The sequence below is a fragment of the Bemisia tabaci genome, chromosome 9 (assembly GCF_918797505.1).
Source record: "Bemisia tabaci chromosome 9, PGI_BMITA_v3".
Classification (NCBI taxonomy): domain Eukaryota; kingdom Metazoa; phylum Arthropoda; class Insecta; order Hemiptera; family Aleyrodidae; genus Bemisia; species Bemisia tabaci.
Window position 1 is genome coordinate 20,479,834 of NC_092801.1, and position 18,672 is coordinate 20,498,505.

General features: G+C 40.1%; 1 protein-coding gene across 1 annotated transcript in view; it reads left to right on the forward strand.

Annotated features, from left to right (window-relative positions):
* The window catches only part of LOC109039082 (clavesin-1), a 63,860-nt gene that overhangs the window by 30,780 nt on the left and 14,408 nt on the right, over window positions 1–18,672 (forward strand). Inside the window, 2 exon segments of the mRNA XM_072304211.1 lie at window positions 13,284–13,487; window positions 17,279–17,438. Coding sequence (XP_072160312.1) covers window positions 13,295–13,487; window positions 17,279–17,438 — 353 coding nt within the window. The 5' untranslated portion in view covers window positions 13,284–13,294.

Below are 18,672 nucleotides of genomic sequence, written 5' to 3' on the forward strand. Positions count from 1 at the left end.
GCGAATGAATTAAATCAGAAGTAGGTGACAATAATGTAGCTTGAAAATCCTATGGACCTAAACAGAGAAAAAAATCCCGCACTGGAAAAAAAAAACAAGAAGAAAAAATCCAACATGAGTATGTATGTTGGAAAAGCGTGCCGAATAACTGAAATGTTGGACAAATACCTCTTATTTTCACGTCTTTGCTTTTTGCATCAATTGGTACTTTTTGCTAAATTTGGGAGAAAATATTGATTCATGAACGTTGAATGTAAATTAATTTTAAAGATTCCGTCCAATTATCTTGATTTTAAGCTGATATGCGGCATTTGCGCACGACCGTGATTTGGGCGAACTGCCGTGCATCGAAATCGCGTTCAGTTAATCTCCTTGGATTTCGAACTGTAACTTCTCTCCTATTCGGCCGATTTGTACAAATGAGGTCTCTTTTTATTTGTACTTCAACGGAAAGTAAAGAAAAACTCGCTAAATAGACGGAAAACAATTTTTAGAAAATTTGGTGGATCCTGGCATCACGGTGAATGGTTAATCGGTTAATCGCCTCGCCGTCTTTTATTGCCTTGCTCGAAACCGGACACCCAAAGCTATATCGCGAGATAACTGTAGTGGTTTAAGTGGATTTCGGCAGGGGCCATGGTTAGTACATAGTATAATGAGTCACGAGGCTCATCACAGATTGCACTTACAGTGCAAGACGCTCATTGGCTATAGAGTTTTGGCGGGAAAGAAGGTTCTAGAGTTGAGTCCTCCGAGCGTAAGAAAGCTCCTATGAGGTTTCTGTCAAATTGAATAATACGGTTTTGACAGAAAAATGTTCTCAAGGGTTTCCAATTAGCAGTTCATTAGATTTTTTGGTAAAAGACCATCAGGGCTTGCCAGTGTAATGGTTCAAAGACAAAGAAACGGGTGCGAGGAAAAAATTATTTGGACGACCCGTTGAATAGCATTGGTTGATCTGTGTGCTGTACTATGGTACATCCGAGTGATTTCAAAAAGCGAGCCCTACTGGCACGCTTAAAACACATTGGATCTAGAGTCTAGACTCTTGAAAACATTGACAAGAAAAAAAACTCTCGATTCAATCGAATTTTTGCTTGAATCAAAACGAAATCCGCTTAAATTAAGAGGCTTGATTCTTGATTTAAGCTAGATTCTGATTGAATCAAGAGTACTTTTTCTTGTCGATGTTTTTAAGAGTCTGGATTCTAGATCTAATGTGTTTTTTTTTCCCAGTGCGGTAACGGAAAAATCAGCTTTCTCAGATAAAGGCTTAGGGCGATGACATTGTTAAAAATGAAAATTAATAATGTATTCGAAGTTAGCTCTCGCCGATATAATTTAGTCTGAGTTTCATTTAACCAAATTCCCCATCTCTTAAAGGAAGGAGCAGATGAGGATACGTAAGGGACCACTGGTCATCTTTGGGCACATTCTATTTTACTGGTATGAATTGTAAATTAGGGAATTACCGGCATACGAGAGTGATACAATTTCCATGAGAGGAGGGAAGAGGAGGGAGGAGGGCCGTCGATTAATTCGATTCGATTATCGATATTTCCTCATTTGAAGCTGTGGTAAAGAATCGATTATTCAGGTGAACGTTGCGAACACTTGGTTTATCGACCCATTTACATGGAAATGCATCGATTTAAATGGCAGATCAATCAATAAATCGCAAAGCATGCCAAGCCACTGATTAAGAGTTAATGACCCGAATACCTCCCGCAATAAGGGAGTACAATGGCGAGGCGAGAATGATCGATTAGCGATATTTCTCCATTTGAGGCCACGGTAAAAAATCGATTATTAAGGTGTTCGTTGCGAACACCCTGTTGATCGATTCTTTCTCTATGTTCAAATGACAGATCAATCGATACATCGCAAAGCACGCCACGCCATTGCAGTGGAGCAATACTCATCCAGCTTTGCTGCCTTGAAGGTGTGTAGGCTCGAAGGTTCATCTGGCACACGCCAAAAAATGCACCAGTTGAACCTTGCGAGTGCATGGAATGAACGGAGAAGAGCATCGAAGACAACTGGAAGCCGCTGCATGCCATTAATATGCCAGGTGCATGGTGTGGGTCTCTTGTACAGAGTTGGAGGTCGAAATCAGTGATTTCGTTCCGAGTACCTGAGTGTCATTTTGAACGAAAAAATCACTGGACTGATAGTCAGGGCGAGGACAGTATATTTCAGGGACCCTGAAGTTTTTATAAAATCTTGGTACACAAGTTTTTCTCTTTTAATTTTTCGATTTTCCAAGTTTTTCTCTTTTCCAAGCTTTTCTAACTCCACACACAGTGAGATAATGAAACTGAAATATTATGTTAAAATGAGAAGTAGAACACAAAGTAACCTAAACGCGCGGAGGATATTTTTTTGTTACTTTTACTTCGGATTATATTTGCCAAGTCTATTGGCTGAAAAATTGCAACCTCGTTAAAAATCAAGCACGAGCCGCCAGGATCAAACCTCGATCGCATGAGTGATATCCCGCTACGTTAACCACTTACAAGGCGGAACCTCTGAGTGACACGGAAAGAAACAACAGTACATTAGTTCAGCAGGAAACTTTCTTGACCCCTTTTTTGAAAAATCTACGGTTTCTGAAGATTTTACCAAAAATTTGGTCGATCAACTAAATCCCTTTGGTGATCTGACTGAAAAAAATGTCACCCAAAGAAACTCGAAGTAACCATAAAAACGGAAAATTTTAACTGTGTAGATAACATTTCAGAGACGATACGCACATTGAGACCTTTTAAAAATCAAATTCCATCGTTTCAAAAGGTGTTTAAGTTTGCCATGCTAAGGGAGAACGCCGTATGAACCATCAGGCGTTGCCAAATTACCTTTGATAAAACACGAATTTCTTGGTGAACTTTTGAATATTTTCCTTCCAATTTTTCAGATAATTTTGTTCGCAATTTCGCCTAAATTTCCTGAAAATTTCAAGGAAAAATATTAAAAACTTTCCTCAAAAATAAATGTTTTATCGAAGGGAATTTGGCAACTCTCGAATGTTCATACGGCGTTCTTCCTTAGCACGGCAGAAGTGTGCGTAGGACACACTTCTGCATTACATCGTCTGTGTAGTTCATCGACATGACATACTTTAGAAAGGACTTCATGGACATACTTTAGGGATTAAGGAGAGAGAGAGCAGTACGGAGTTAGGTTCTTTGAATGCATCATAATGTATAATCATTTATGGCCCTTTACCACTCTAGCTTCATCTGCATCTTCCCTTAAATTTAAATTAGATGGGAAAATCAAGTTCTAGAGGCTCACGTTGAAATAAGGACTGTGTCGGATTTTGGTTTGCAGATTGTGGCGATTGCAGAAAATGAACGGAAAAATCTCCTCGTTCTATATGCAAAGCCTCATCGTATCGAAAAATCAGTCGGACGAATTTTGATCTATTGGCATTTCGAATTTTTATTCGCTCATTTGTCGATTCCCGTTAAATTATGAGTGACGTATCCGTGGAAACTTATCCCCGTGTACAAAGTAGGATGAATACATAAAAAAGAAAACCGGTTACCATTAGGTATTAAATAGAGGGGCATATAAGGTTTTCCATTGCCCATTAGTCTACAAAGGAAGCTCATCTGGTGACAATTCGTCATTCTTCGGCACAAGATTATGGGATAGGAAATACTTATCTACTAATACTGTTGCCACACATGCAATAGCTAAAAAGCTCAGCAAAAATTTGCGGGTATAATGCTTTTTAATGAGAAAAGACCAGAAGAGGTGATATCGGCGGTAAAACTGCAAAAATGCGTAGGTATCTCGGTTGCAGTGTTTTGAAATCTAAACTCCTATTTAATTTTTGAAAGGCGACCGCACCTACATCATCGCTCGAAGTTTTCGCAGAATATTTTTTATAAGAAGAGGAAAAATTACTGACATTTTCAAAACATTACGTTCAGTAGTTTTCCATGTGGATAATTAAGTATGACAGGAAGTCGCAACGTTGCAAACCGAGAAATGCATTTCTGCAGTTTCACTATCGATATGTTCATGACAAACTAAAATAACTCAATTAGCATTAATGAAAGCTGATTTTTCCAAATTTACTTGACTCAAAAAAGTGCAGTTTCCTCAACTTTTACTTTTGAAATTTTAATGAGCGTACTTTTACACCCAAAAACTTCTCAATGGTTTTCATATCACTTGGAGTTCGTGAAAGACTCGGCCACTCTTGTAACCTTGGTTGTAATTACTGTAAAGAATCTCCGCTCATCGAGAATCTCCAGTCTCGGTGATTTTTCCTTTATTTTAAAGCTCCCGGGTTTTCAAAAAAAATAAATTCCTCAAAACCCCACTGACCAGTGAGCGATTCTCAACCACGTGGTAAAGTCTCCAGCTGGTCGTATTTTTTGTTTTTCTACTAAATAAAATTCGACCGTCAAAACATGATTCCGCGTACGGGAAAGTGACCCACTTCGTCCACTTTCTTCTCACTCGACGTTTGTAAAAAAAAATCGCGATGCGTGGTACTCGGAACTCGGAGACATTAAGTTGGACCGCGCAGAAAGGAACTAAGCCACATCACCTATCACCAAATTTAACTGGACAGTTTAATTTTTTACGAGAGAATTGAATTTAATTTGTTGTGTGGATTCCTTTGAAAATTTCAAGGAATTTGCATCATACCATGCAGAAAATTCATTGACATTTGCACAAAAATCCGCACTGGAGTCCCTTTATATTGAGAGTTAAGACAATTAGAATCCATTTCTAATTGGTTCCCGTATTTTAGGCCTTCACAGTGTCACAAGCGGGAATAGAGATTACATTTTCACCGATTGCAAAGATTACAAACTGGACTGGACCAGGGAATTACGGGTTCGGCAAGGAACAAACTGAATGAGAGAAGGAACGGATAAAGGAATTGGAGAATGGGCCAATCATAGATTACGAAAAACTTTCAATTTGTGTAATCTGTATTCCCGTTTGTGACTCCATGAGGGGGAGTTGTCTTAACTCTCAGTAGAAAGGAACTCTAATCCGCACAACCGTTTTCATCAGTGGTGCAATTTCCCGGAATTAATTCCGAAATTCGGAACTTTTCAAGTAATCGGAACTTTTCCCGGAATGTTCTAAATCCCCAGAGTTTTCAACTATTTTCGGAGTTCGCAGTTTTTCCCAGATTGACCGTTTATTTGATCAAATTTAAGAACTTTTTGGTCAAATTTCACGATTGCGGAACTAAATCCGGACGTATTCCGGAATTTTTCCCCGGAATATCTTATAAAATCGGCATTTTTCTCGGAACTTCGGAAAATCGGAATATGGTTCCGGAAATCGGAATTATTTCGGAATCTTTTGATAAAATAAAATGGCAGCACTGGTTTTCATGTTAAAAATCAAACTGCTCGATAAAATCTGGCAATCTCTGACGTGGCTTGGTTCCTCTCTGCCGAACGCGGTCCAGTTAGAGTGGGACAAAGGCTGCAAAAAAGCTCTGTGGCTTGACGGAGGGGACCTGTCGAATATGAGTTGAAGCGAAGAGACTCGAGCGAGCTGGAAGGATGTGAGGATAATCAGTTGTGTAATCGGGTTGGTAGCTGCCTCCTGGTCGCACTCATCCTCCTGCTGACAAAACGGTGCAAGCGGAACACGCTTTGCTGCCACAATGACCGAGAACTTTCGACGAACGAACTTTCATATCTTAAAAAGTTAAAAGTTAAATTGTTTACTCACTTGCACGTTTTTTAATTATTTTTTCGCAGACGCGTTTCGGTCAGTACGGACCATTTTCGATGCTCGATCGCGACTGATTTATAGTACTGACTGATAGTAGTAGACTGATTTATAGCTCGCGGGGTAAAGCTCCCCGGAAGTATTTCATATCTTATTAATAGTTAAATAATAACACTAAAATGCAATTTTAGAATTGACTAACTAATAATCTTAATAAATGAAGTGCCCCATAAAAGGGTTAAGTTGTAAATTTAATTATGAGTTTAAACTACTTTATTAAAATTTAAACCACCAAATATAATTATAATTTTGAAAATTATTAGTTTAACTTAACTTAAAAGTTTAATAAAATATAAATATAATTAAATAAGATATTAAAAATATAAATCTTGATAATCTAAATTTAAGAAAATTACTAGTTTATCACTTTATTAATCTACTTTTTAATCATCTACATTCTTTTTATCATTAAATTGCTTTGTGTCCTGCGGACTGATTATTGAGATTGGTAGACAAAGCTATAGACAAAGAAGAGAAAAATGATGTGGAGGGATCTTATTGGGGGAAGCTTTCGAAAGATGACGTGTAACTGTTTTTGAGTGAATGAATACAGTGAGTGAATGTCGCACAAAACTTGGCAACACTGCAATGCAATGCACCGCCTGACTCTTATTACCTACTTAAATTGTGAGGAAGATAACAGCAACAATTGAAATGAGTTCTTGATTAAGATAGTTACATGCGACGACGATGATTATGGCAATAACGAAGGAGAGAAAAATATGAATTGTGCTGATGAACACGATGATCCAAAATATGGAATAAGGGATCAAGGGGGTGATAAAACAGGAGATTATGACAATAATTATGATGTTGGTGCAAGAAAAGAGGATAAAGACTGAAAAGAGAAAGAGTTTAAAAAGAAGTGGAAACCCGAAGAATGAGAGCGGAAATAAAATTTTGAATAAATGCCAAAATTTGGTGAGCTGGTGATGACCATTCACCGAGTAAATCACTGAGCTAGATGGTTCAAATCCTGACGACATCCAAATTCGCATGAAAAGAAAAATGAAGTTGCTGATTTAACAATTTTGTAGTCAATAAAAGTGTTCGACATGTATCAATGTAGATTTTACCATAAAAAACTGCTAATTTAACCACCCTTGTGATAAACTAGCTCTTCAATATTGTAAAATGTATATTTGAAAAATGTCGGACACATATTTTAATAATTAAGTTTTAAATCAGCAATCCATTTTTTCCCGTGTAAATCGTGTGTCTCCTTAAGGAAAGAAGATGTTTAAGAGACGATTATGAACAGAACTTGAAAATTGCGGGCTGATTGTTGACATTTTTAGACCAAGCGATGGACAAAGAAGACACAGAGAGTAAGGAGCGATGTTATTGGTTGAAATGGGAGGTTCCTTTAGACTAAGGAAGAAGATGATGGACAAACTATAGGGTCTCTTGTGGGCTGCCGTTAGCTAGTCTATTACCTACATCCTCTGTCCATTGCGACCACCTGCTTCTACCGATAGGATCTCTCCATATCCCTTTTGTCATCTTTGTCCATAGCTTTATCTATCAATTTCAGCAATCAGCCCGCTGTGAGCTGATTGTTGAAATTTATAGACAAAGCTTGTGGCGAATAATGAATGAGCACCATCCGGCTGTCGCCGGGTCAAAGGTCATCGATAATGTGCGGAAGTCGGGCCCCGGACCAGTGACCAACATTTCGAGCTCTCGGCGTGGCAACTGGGTCCCCCCACGGGGGACCCCGGGCCCCGAGTGGGGGGCCCAACAGCGCGTAGACCCTGAATTACGAATTACAACACTTCCAGTCTGCGTTCAGTCACTGGACTGCGGCCACCGGCGCACCGCTGGAAGACCCGCCGAGCAGAGAGAAAGCAGTGACGCAACCGCTTTTACTTTCCTACTCCAGCGTTCGAGTCTCTGGCCACGTTGCCGCTCGTACACCCGAACGGACATATACTAGAGTACCTGTATACGGGAGAGTATTGCCATCTCTGTGCCGCTCTCTGATTGGCTCATCAGTTTAAGGCTCGCAGGAAAAAAAGTCGCTTGGATCTGACTCTTAATAACATTGACGAGAAAGAATACTCTTGATTCAATCCGATTTTTCCTTGAATCGAAGAGCCGAGCCTCTTAATCTAAGTGGATTTCTTTTTGATTCGAGCAAAAAGTCCGATTGAATCAAGAGTATTTTTTCTTGTCGGTGTTTTTAAGAGTCTGGACTCGAGATTCAAGGGACTTTTTTTTCTAGTGATGGAGCTCCAAAGTTGGTCCAATGTAAATAAACCCGACCCAGAGGAACACGTATTATCGGCTAAGAAACGAATGATAATCACACTCAAAGCTTAATTTTCTGCACAAATATTCATCAAAGTTCGATCCGAACTCAATTCAGAAGTTGGATATAAAAAATTTTCTATCACACCCAAAATCACGTCTGGGACTTTGTGAAACTTTTCCAGCATCTTCTTTGTTTACGTCGGGCCAAACTAGGAGCGGAGGGGCTGGGGTTTGTTTACATTGGGCCAACTCTGGGGCTCCATGATAACTGACCAATCAGAGAGCGGCATACTTTTTCTGTAGGAAAAGGATTGAGATGACAATATGCTCTCCCGTATACAGGCACTCTGACCAGAACCGCGTTAAGTTTGATGAAAATTCTATGCAGATACGTGGGTTTTCCTGAGCATGGCAACAGATATCGCAATGCTCCTTATTTTTGATAAATTTCATTAAAGTCGGACTGAACCAATCTGGGGACACATCTTTATCGTGCTTCTTCAAAATTAAGTTATCTATCATAGACACATTGAATGCCTCGAGTATACAGGGACCAAATAACAGTTGCCATTGCCAAGTTTCATCGAACTACTCTTTATTTTTAGGAGGACAGTTGTACGGATTTTTTTGAAAATTTAAGGGAATTTGCTTCATGCCACACAGGAATTTATCGAAAAACCAATGCTCCTATTCTCGCGTAAATAATGAATGTCATTCAAACTTTTCACCTTACACGTTGGAGAAACAGAATTGGTGGATCAGAGCTCAATTTTGGGTTCTAATTTGCTGAAAACCGGTTCGACTCTGATCAAAACTCATTTTAAGAGTACCGAAAGCAAACTTTATCTGAAGGTTTGGCACTACTTTTGCGCCCGAACCTCCACTGTCATTTTATTTGTGTTCGGAACTTCCGCTTTGGCGACTAACGAATCGCAACGAAGTTGTTTTTAAAGAAGGTTCGACCTATCGAAAACCAACGGATCTGATTGGTCGAATCTGGAAACAGCGGTGTCCATCGGTCTTGGTGATTGATGAGACAAACCGGGACAGAATTTCTCCAAGAAGTTCGGAACTTTAAATAAAATTAGCCTCAAGAGTTTTCTAAGGCGGCTGTTTTGTTAGGATTTTAAGAGTACCTCAAAATTTTACTTTAGGAATACGCTTTTAACCAGTGGCGTGGCCTGCTTTGCGATGTATCGATTGTTATGGCATTTAAACTTATGGAAAATGATCGATAATCAGGGTGTTCGCAGCGAACACCTTAATAATCGATTCTTTACCACAGGTTTAAATGGCAGAACAATCGATATATTGTAAAGCACGCCACGCTACTGCTTTCAACCACGAATCAGCATCATCGATCCTTCATCCGTTGCCCTGGCTCTAGCCACGCTCCGTCTGCGCTCAGCCTCCGCGAGCGGCGTTGCAAAATTTAAAAGAAAATCACCGAAAAATCTAGCGATTCCTGAGTGGGAACTTTGGATTGGGACGATATGGCATCAGTCGCGAGGCTCAGATTTGAGGTGTCTGCAATCGCGCTCCCTAGTCTATTTCCGTGTGTTCCTCCATTGTTGCCTAGTTTTAGGTTACCATAATAATAGACAGGGTCCTCGCATTGGAACCCATTGACGAGTAGAATTTTAAATTGAAGATATAAAGGTATATTTTTAAATTAAAGATTATCAATTTTATTTAGATATATTTGGTATTTTGATCTATTTTACTTTAATACTGAACTTTTAAAGCTATTGAAACCCCACTTTAATTAAAGAAGGGAGAAATATTTCTAAAATTTAATGATAGTTACCTGTCAAATGATGTAAACGTGTTGAAGAGTGTTGATTTGACGCGCGTTCACCTAGATTTTTTTGTGAGTGGAAGTCGAGAATTCCGCTTTTTGTGTAACTTGAGACACGAACTTCTTACTTATAAAGTTTTGTCGGTCCTCTCCAACATTTTTGAAATTTCTTTGAAATTTTCAAAAGATTTGGGTGAAATTGCAAACAAAAGCATCGGAAAAATTGGGAGAAAAATATTCATAAGTTTGCCAGGAAATTCGTGTCTTATCGAAGGAAATTTGACAACGCCTGAAGGCTCATAGGCGTTTTTCCTTAGCACGGCAGTATAATTCTTCAATTGGACTACATTTTTCAATACGGAACTACAACTCCCGGCTCATTTTGAAAACAACATAAATGTCAAAACTTTTCCCGTCCAGATAGGCGAATCTATGGATAAGCAAGAATCGGGACTTGGTTCCTTTTTGCGAAATACAGGCAAGCTCTTACCCAGTCCAGTGTTCTGTCCCCTAGGACTTCATTTCAATGCCTCGTCCTTGAATTCTACCGATTGCAGTGGCAGGCATGAATGATCGATTATCGATTTTTGCCCATTTGAAGTTGTGGTAAAGAATCGATTATTAAGGTGTTCGTTGCGAACACCCTGTTTATCGATCCTTTTTCATAGGTTTAAATGGCAGATCAATCGATAAATCGCAAAGCTCGCCACGCCACAGATCGATAGATGCCTCTAACAAAACGACTTAACGTAAATAGACCCTCAAACTACGGAACTTGTCATGACGAAATAAACATGCCTCCGGGCAGGCTGGAAAGCATCGGTAAAGCTCTGCACCTCCAAATACACATCCCATCTCTCTGGAAATAACAGCCGAGAGACCGCAGCCTGACAACCCTGGAAGAAGTTATTGCACTTATATTACAGTCACGCGCCATAAAGTTACGGTTGAGGGTAACCCCGACTCCCCATCTACTGCTCCGTTGAAGCACACATAACATAGAAGTTACTTACCGATTCACTCGCCAGTAAGTGCCTCGGTTCTTCGGAAGCATGCACTTTTTTGCCGGTTCACAAAACGGCCCCGTCCCCTCTACGCGTGCAGAACTGCAGAAAACTAATCAAACTGCATATTTGCATTACTTAGAAGTTAGAATGTTCCATTAATTAAAGGACGCGCTGCTAAACTATGAGTCAGCGAAAACAGTGATTAGACACGCCGAATTTACTGTTCTTCTTCCAGATAAGCAATTATCGCTCGCACCCAAAGACGCATGAAAACGTCTCGAGAGATGATTCGCGAAATTACTTCTTGTAAAAACTAATTGAATGGATTCTGTTAGCGGCAATACGTCAAATAATACGGAGGAATTTTATTGCTTTGTGTCTACTGCTGTGCTAAGGAAGAACGCCGTATAAGCTATTAGGTGTTGCAAAATTTCCTCCGATAAAATACGAATTTTCAAGGAAACTGTTGGATATTTTTCTTTAAATTTTTCAGAAAATTTTGTACACACTTTAATCTAACACATCTCAAAATTTTAAGGAATACTATGCAAAACTTTCCTCTAAAATGCATTTTTCATCTGGGGAAATTTGGCAACTCTCAAATGTACATACTGTGTTCTTCCTTACCATGGCAGTACAGCCTGTGTAAACAAAGAGCGTTTACGTTGCTAATTTGGCAACACGGACCGTGGTAGCGTCCCACTCGCGTTGAGGAACATTCAGTTATTTGCTTAATGGAACTCAATATGAAGTTAATCGTTTAATTGTGATTTTCGAGTTTTTGAGGCCTACTGTGCGGACCCGCAGTTCGACAGACGCCGAATACGTTAATGATGCAATGACATAGTTGCCTAACTGTGTAAGAACTAATGACCTCGCCGAAAAAATCATTTTTAAGGGGTCTCAGGCGCTAGAGATTCTTTTGGAGAACTGAATAACTTGCGCCACGACACTTTCCATTCGCCAAAAATTTGCGCCCGGCTGGAGTGCTTGAAAGTGTGAGGGTTTTGCGATTTAAATACTGTTTTCTCTGAAAAACTTCCGCGAGAAACACAATGGTGCGGCTGGTTTTCTCTGATATCAACTCCAAAGCTTGAAACAAGCTCTCAAATTTGAGGCCGTAATGGAGGGGACAGCCTACGCTACCCCGAGGGTTCACCTCTACATCAAGTCAAACTCTCCATGCAAAGATAGAGAGTAATTTCATTAATAGGCATTTTTTTTGGTGCAAATTGAAATTTTTTCAAAAACCGATGATAAATTACATACTTTTATTTTTTACACAAAGGCAATTTCAAGTCATTTATAATCGGTTTTTGAAAAAATTTCAATTTGCATCAAAAGAAGTGCTCATAGTGCCGATCAAGTCTTAGAGAAATTGTGCATTATGTTACAACATAGTGTACTTTGATAGGGTTGCCGTGTTTTCAGTATTGGAGTTCCCAAAGTAAGTGGCAACCCTGTCAATTTATTTGCTCCCTATCTTTGCATGGAGAATTTGGTTTGACATAGAGGTGGGCTCTTAGGATAGCTTGGGATATCACCGCCACAACGTCTTCAACTTCGAGAACTTTTTTGAGCTTTGGAGTCGATTACCAAGAAAACCGCTGGCACCATCATGTGTCCCTTGAAATTTTACGAGGGAATCAGTAATTAAATTGCAAATTCCTATCATCGGCGGGAGTTCGATTCAGTTTTTATTGTTCCCGAGTTGAGTAGAGTCCCTTTATAGGGGGGGGGGGGGGGGGGGGGGGGGGTTGGAACAAGTCGGGTGGATGCAACAAACCAGAATAAAGATAACAAAGTTTGAACGGTTTCTGTGAGCTTTTATCAACTCATTTCTGCGTTCCTCTCCTCCCTTCCCTGAACCATTGTCTGGTCGGGGATGCTAGGGTGCTTCACTGCCATGCTAAGAAGAAACGTCATATGAACCTTCAGGCGTTGCCAAATTTCCTTTCATAAGCCACGCATTTCCTGCCAGACCTATGAATATTTTTCTCCTAATTTTTCAGCTAATTGTGTTCGTAATTTGATCTAAAATGTCTGAAAATTTCAAGAAAAAATATTCGTAACTTTCCTTGAAAACAAAAAGTTTACTGAGAGGACCACGCACACCTCTTATGGATGCACCTGCACCTGAAAATTTTCTCGGCCATCATGTAGTCTGCAGGTTTCTATTTGGAGTTTTTATATTTTATTTTTATTCTTCCGATTGAAAGTGGCTCAGTTTTGGGCCGAAACGTATCGGATTTTTACGTGTAATTTTCAACCTTGTTTCTCGTTTTTTCTCCTATGTTTTTAATATCACCACTGTCGCGGGCTGCTGTTTTAAAAATTTTAACCTATACTCTTCCTATAAAGGTATCCTAATTTCACTCCTGGATTTTGAAGATATTAGTGATTTTTGAGATGGTGGTCAATAATTGAAGTGAATTGTTTGTTGTGTGCAGGCGGGAGGATCATGGGTGTGGAGAAGATCGAGTTGGGAGAGAACGAGATCTCGCAGGAGGACAAAGCGGCCTGCCTGCTGCGGGAGGAGCTGCGGCTCGTGGCCAAGACGGAACTCAGGGAGGATGACGCAATCCGGACGCACGCCCTCAGACAGATGCGAGACTGGATCTCCAAACACCCAGACATCGAGTACTGCCGCACTGGTAGGGCACTAATATTCTCCTTCATTAAATAGATATACAATTTTACCTATAATCACGTCGAAATAGTTGTATCATGCGTTTCGCCCTATCCAACTTTTCTACTCTCGCGTTTAAGTCTCTCAGTGCGGAATAGAGGTTAAGTTCTCCTTCATTTTTGTGAACATGCAATGGGCCTGTCGCAAACTTTTGCTAGAGCAAAACTGGATTGCATTTTGCAAAAAGGAACCACTATCATTGCAATGATGCTAAGATTGTGCAACTTCATCTTTTGTAATAAAATTGCGGAAATCGTGAAAAACTATGAAATTTAGATGGTAATTTATGTCTAAAATTGACAGTTTTTAGCGAGTAAAATAGAAACTATTGATGGATAATCGGGTTTTTCCTCCAAGACAAAAGAAGTTGCACAATCTTAGCAACATTGCAATGCTAGTGATTCCTTTTTGCAAAATGCAATCCAACTACGAGGGGCGTTCAATAAGTAAGTATCCCCCCCCCTCTAAAATCCATAAAAATGGACCAATTTTAAAAAACTTGGGCTCAAAATCTTCCTTAGGATATTTTGAGTTCAACAAAACAAACCGCAACAAAATCGGACTATGTGCGGCCGAACGCGAGCCGTTTGAACGCGCCGAGGTGCTCGACGCTCCCGCCGAATCTGCGAGGATTTGAAGTCCGCTACAGGAGAAGAGCTTCTCTGCCAAAGCCTCAGTCGTTCATCACTGACGAAAAATCAAAGAAATTTTTGTAGAATAAGGGGTTTCCCTCACTTCTCCACATAACCAGCTCGATCCAAGCAAGTCTGATACTGAGACTAAGACTAAGAGAACAGCTTTTGGATGCCTCGTGCGTGGAAGTCTTTCAGCTGACCGCGGATGAAAGAGTGGACGGCTTGTTTGACCTCTTCCACTGATTCAAAATTAACTCCTCCAAGTTCAGATTTCAGGAACGGGAATAAATGGTGGTCTGGTTTGCCATTTATCATCGTATCTGAAATCTGAACTCGGAGGAGTTAATTTTGAATCAGTGGAAGAGGTCAAACAAGCCGTCCACTCTTTCATCCGCGGTCAGCTGAAAGACTTCCACGCACGAGGCATCCAAAAGCTGTTCTCTTAGTCTTAGTCTCAGTATCAGACTTGCTTGGTTCGAGCTGGTTATGTGGAGAAGAGAGGGAAGCCCCTTATTCTACAAAAATTTCTTTGATTTTTCGTCAGTGATGAACGACTGAGGCTTTGGCAGAGAAGCTCTTCTCCTGTAGCGGACTTCAAATCCTCGCAGATTCGGCGGGAGCGTCGAGCACCTCGGCGCGTTCAAACGGCTCGCGTTCGGCCGCACATAGTCCGATTTTGTTGCGGTTTGTTTTGTTGAACTCAAAATATCCTAAGGAAGATTTTGAGCCCAAGTTTTTTAAAATTGGTCCATTTTTATGGATTTTAGAGGGGGGGGGGATACTTACTTATTGAACGCCCCTCGTAACAGTTGTTGCTCATAGGAAGAGTCTCAAAAATCACAATCAGCGCATCGGCAAAGTCTGAAATGCACTCCTTACTTCACAATTTACATCAGAAACTTGCGTTTTTTCGAGCTTCCCGCTTCAAAAACGATACCACGGCACAAGTGAAAATTTTGTTAGAGGAGTCATTCCATTCAATCCCTGCTCAACGTGGCCGACGCTTCCGCGCACTAGTTGAGGAGAGCACGAGGTCGCAATCAAGACGGATATCTATAAAAGCGAGAAAAATGTGAATGTAAACACGCCGATTGTTATCAGGTGGTTGAAATCATCGTCCCGTCACATGTCTTTTGGCGGATTGGCGACGGCTGTGTTGAAAATTGCGAGGTATCCTTGACAGCAGGAATTGGATGGAACGACTCCTCTAACGAGATGTTCACCTGTGCCGTAGTGTCCATTTTGAAGCGGGAAAGCTTAAAAAAACGGAAATTCTTACGCAGATTGTTAAGCTAGGAGTGCATTTCAGAGTTTGCCGATGTGCTCATCGTGATTTTTGAGACTTTTTTAATAAGGAGCAACTCTTATTTTTGCTCCAGCAAAAGTTTGCAACAGACCCATTTTACCTATTTTCAAGTCGGAATGGACCACTAGACAAGGTACGAATTTCAGCATTCTGATACATGTTTTGTAACTAAAATTTCACGTAGAACACGATGCGCACAACAAAAATTACCGAAATTAACTCCATACGAAGATATTTAATGATTCTTGATGCGTGAATTCAAACCACCCGCTCATGGAAACTCAATGCTCTACGTGATTCACATCGCGCGCTAAACGTTATCATGACAGTCTCTGCGATATAAAAATCTGGCAACCTCGATCTTAACGCTTTGGCTCAGCTATAGCAAATTGCTTATAGTTTGAAAAATACGTGGCGGGAAATGAACATTGCTGGGTTGAGAAGCTTGCTGAAACCGCTGTAGTGCGCGATTTGACTCACGTAGAGCTTTGAGTTTCTTGTGAGCGGGCAGTTCATTTTCCTCGTAACCAATGCGAAATAAAACGTTAATATCTTCGTTAGGAGTTGGTTTCAGTAATTTTCGTTGTAAGAAATGTATTCTACGTAAACTTCTGGTTAAGAAACATGTATCAGATTACTTAAATTCGTACCTTGTCTAGTGTTCCATAGTTGTACCATGCGTTTCGCCCAATCTAACTTTTCTATCCTCGCGTTAAACTCTCTGAGTGTGAACGGGAGGTCGAGTTCTCCTTCAATTTCGTGAACATGCAAAATGGAATACTTTGAAGTTGAAATAGTTGTATCATGCGTTTCGCCTTGTCCAACTTTTCTATCCTCGCGTTAAACTCTCTGAGTGTGAACGGGAGGTCGAGTTCTCCTTCAATTTCGTGAACATGCAAAATGGCCTACTTTGAAGTTGAAATAGTTGTATCATGCGTTTCGCCTTATCCAACTTTTCTATCCTCGCGTTAAACTCTCTGAGTGTGAACCGGAGGTCGAGTTCTCCTTCAATTTCGTGAACATGCAATATGGCCTACTTTGAAGTTGAAATAGTTGTATCATGCGTTTCGCCGTATCCAACTTTTCTACTCTTGCGTTAAAATGTCTGATCGCGAACTTGCGAAGGTTCTTCTTCATTTTTGTGAACATGCAATTTGACCTACTTTGAAGCCAAATAGTTTGTTCAGCGACGTTTAAAAATATCCGCCGCCATTTCATTTTTTTACAGAGAATTTGTTCAACGAAGCTGTCTGAAAATTTCAGTCGATTTTCTCTGTGCAGCCGATAATATTCAGTCAAATTTTCAGACGGATTCAATAAAAAATTTCTCGGTTAAAAAATAAAATAGCGGCGGAAATTTTGAGACGTTGCATGGTGCTTGCGATACTTTTGCCGGAAAGTGACGATTTGACTTTCTGTACTTTCTAGCCTTGCTTTCTCCGCAGACAAGTGTGGACCTAGCACCATATTTCACAACCAGGGTGGTAAAATTTCTTGAAAAATAAAATCTTGAAATTTTAGGTAAAATATCTCATGAAATTTTAGAAATTTATGAAAGATATTGAAAAATACCGGTTCCTCTTTATGTTTCGCCCAATGTAAAAATTGTGATTTTCATCTATTTTTGGGTGTTTGAGTGCGAGTTGCATACTCTAGCCGCTGAAAAATATGAAATATCTCACAGTCTCGTGAAATTTCATGAAATATTTCACTGAAATTTCCAATCTTTCATTTCTTTCTTACGTTTCATACCACCTTGTTCATCACCTTAATCTAACCATATGTTTACATCAAAATTGAAATTTTCCTTTCCAGACGCCCCATTCCTGCTGCGATTCTTGAGGACGAAGAAGTTCTGCATGCCGCTGGCCCAAGAGATGCTGGAGCGGTACCTGACGATCCGACAGATCTACCCGCACTGGTTCAGCCGATTCGACGTCCTTGACCCCACTCTGTCCGCCATTCTCGATAGCGGGTCAGTACCCTCGCTTTCTGCATCAGCGCACGCTCCCAACTGCACATGCACATGCACATGCACCTTGCGCTCACCACGTGAGCTTAAAGCTTCGAGATCAGAGCGTCGAGCCTTCGGATTTCGCAAGTTGTCGCGGGAATCGAACCCATTGTTGCCAGATTACGCGGAAAATTCAACACATTTCTGCCGCACTGGAAAAAAAGTAGCTTGGATCTACACTGGAAAAATACACATTGGATCTAGAGTCCAGACTCTTAAAAACATCGACAAGAAAAAGTACTCTTGATTCAATCAGAATCTAGCTTAAATCAAGAACCAACATCTTAACTTATAAGCAGATTTCGTTTTGATTCAAGCAAAAATCCGATTGAATCAAGAGTATTTTTTCTTGTCAATGTTTTCAAGAGTCTGAACTTTAGATCCAATGTGGTTTTTTTTCCAGTGAGAGTCCAAAATCTTGATAACAATGACAAGAAAAAGTACTCTTGATTCAATCGGTTTTTTGCTTGAATCAAAAGGAAATCCGCTTAAACTAAGAGACTTGGTTCTCGATTTAAGCAAAAATCCGATTGAATCAAGAGTATTTTTTCTTGTCGATGTTTTTAAGAGTCTGGACTTTACACCAAAGCGACTTTTTTTCCAGTGCGTGCAACGCAAAAACGCCGTAAACGTCATTTTACAATTTTTGGAAACAACGTATCATAGCTGAAAAACTTGTGTAACCTGAGACAACGTTTCACAGAATTCTCTCGCAAATACCATCAAGAACTTAACTTGAAAATTTGAGGTGCATGGGTAAAACAGTTTTTACGTCGTAAAGTGTTAATTTCCAAAAAACGAGGGAAAATCCTGATGGATTTACGGCGATCTTGCCTAGCACAGCAGATTTCTGCCGTTCACAGCAAAAACGCTTCAACTCCACTCGAATTGTTTTCCTTTTTTCCAGCTCGTACCTACTGCTCTATTACAAGAAAATTTCATTGCCACAAGACTTCATTTTTTCATCTTTAGTTCCTAATGATGTGGCGGAGTTGTATTAAAAAAATGAAGGATGGATATTCATTGGGTTCTTTGTAGATCAGTATTTTGTCAGAAAAAAATTGGAAAAGTGTTGAGTGAAGATAGGCAGTGGCGTGGCGTGAAGGATCGATTATCGATATATCGCCATTTGAAGCTATAGTAAAGAATCGATTACTAAGGTGTTCGCTGCGAACGCCCTGATAATCGATCTTTT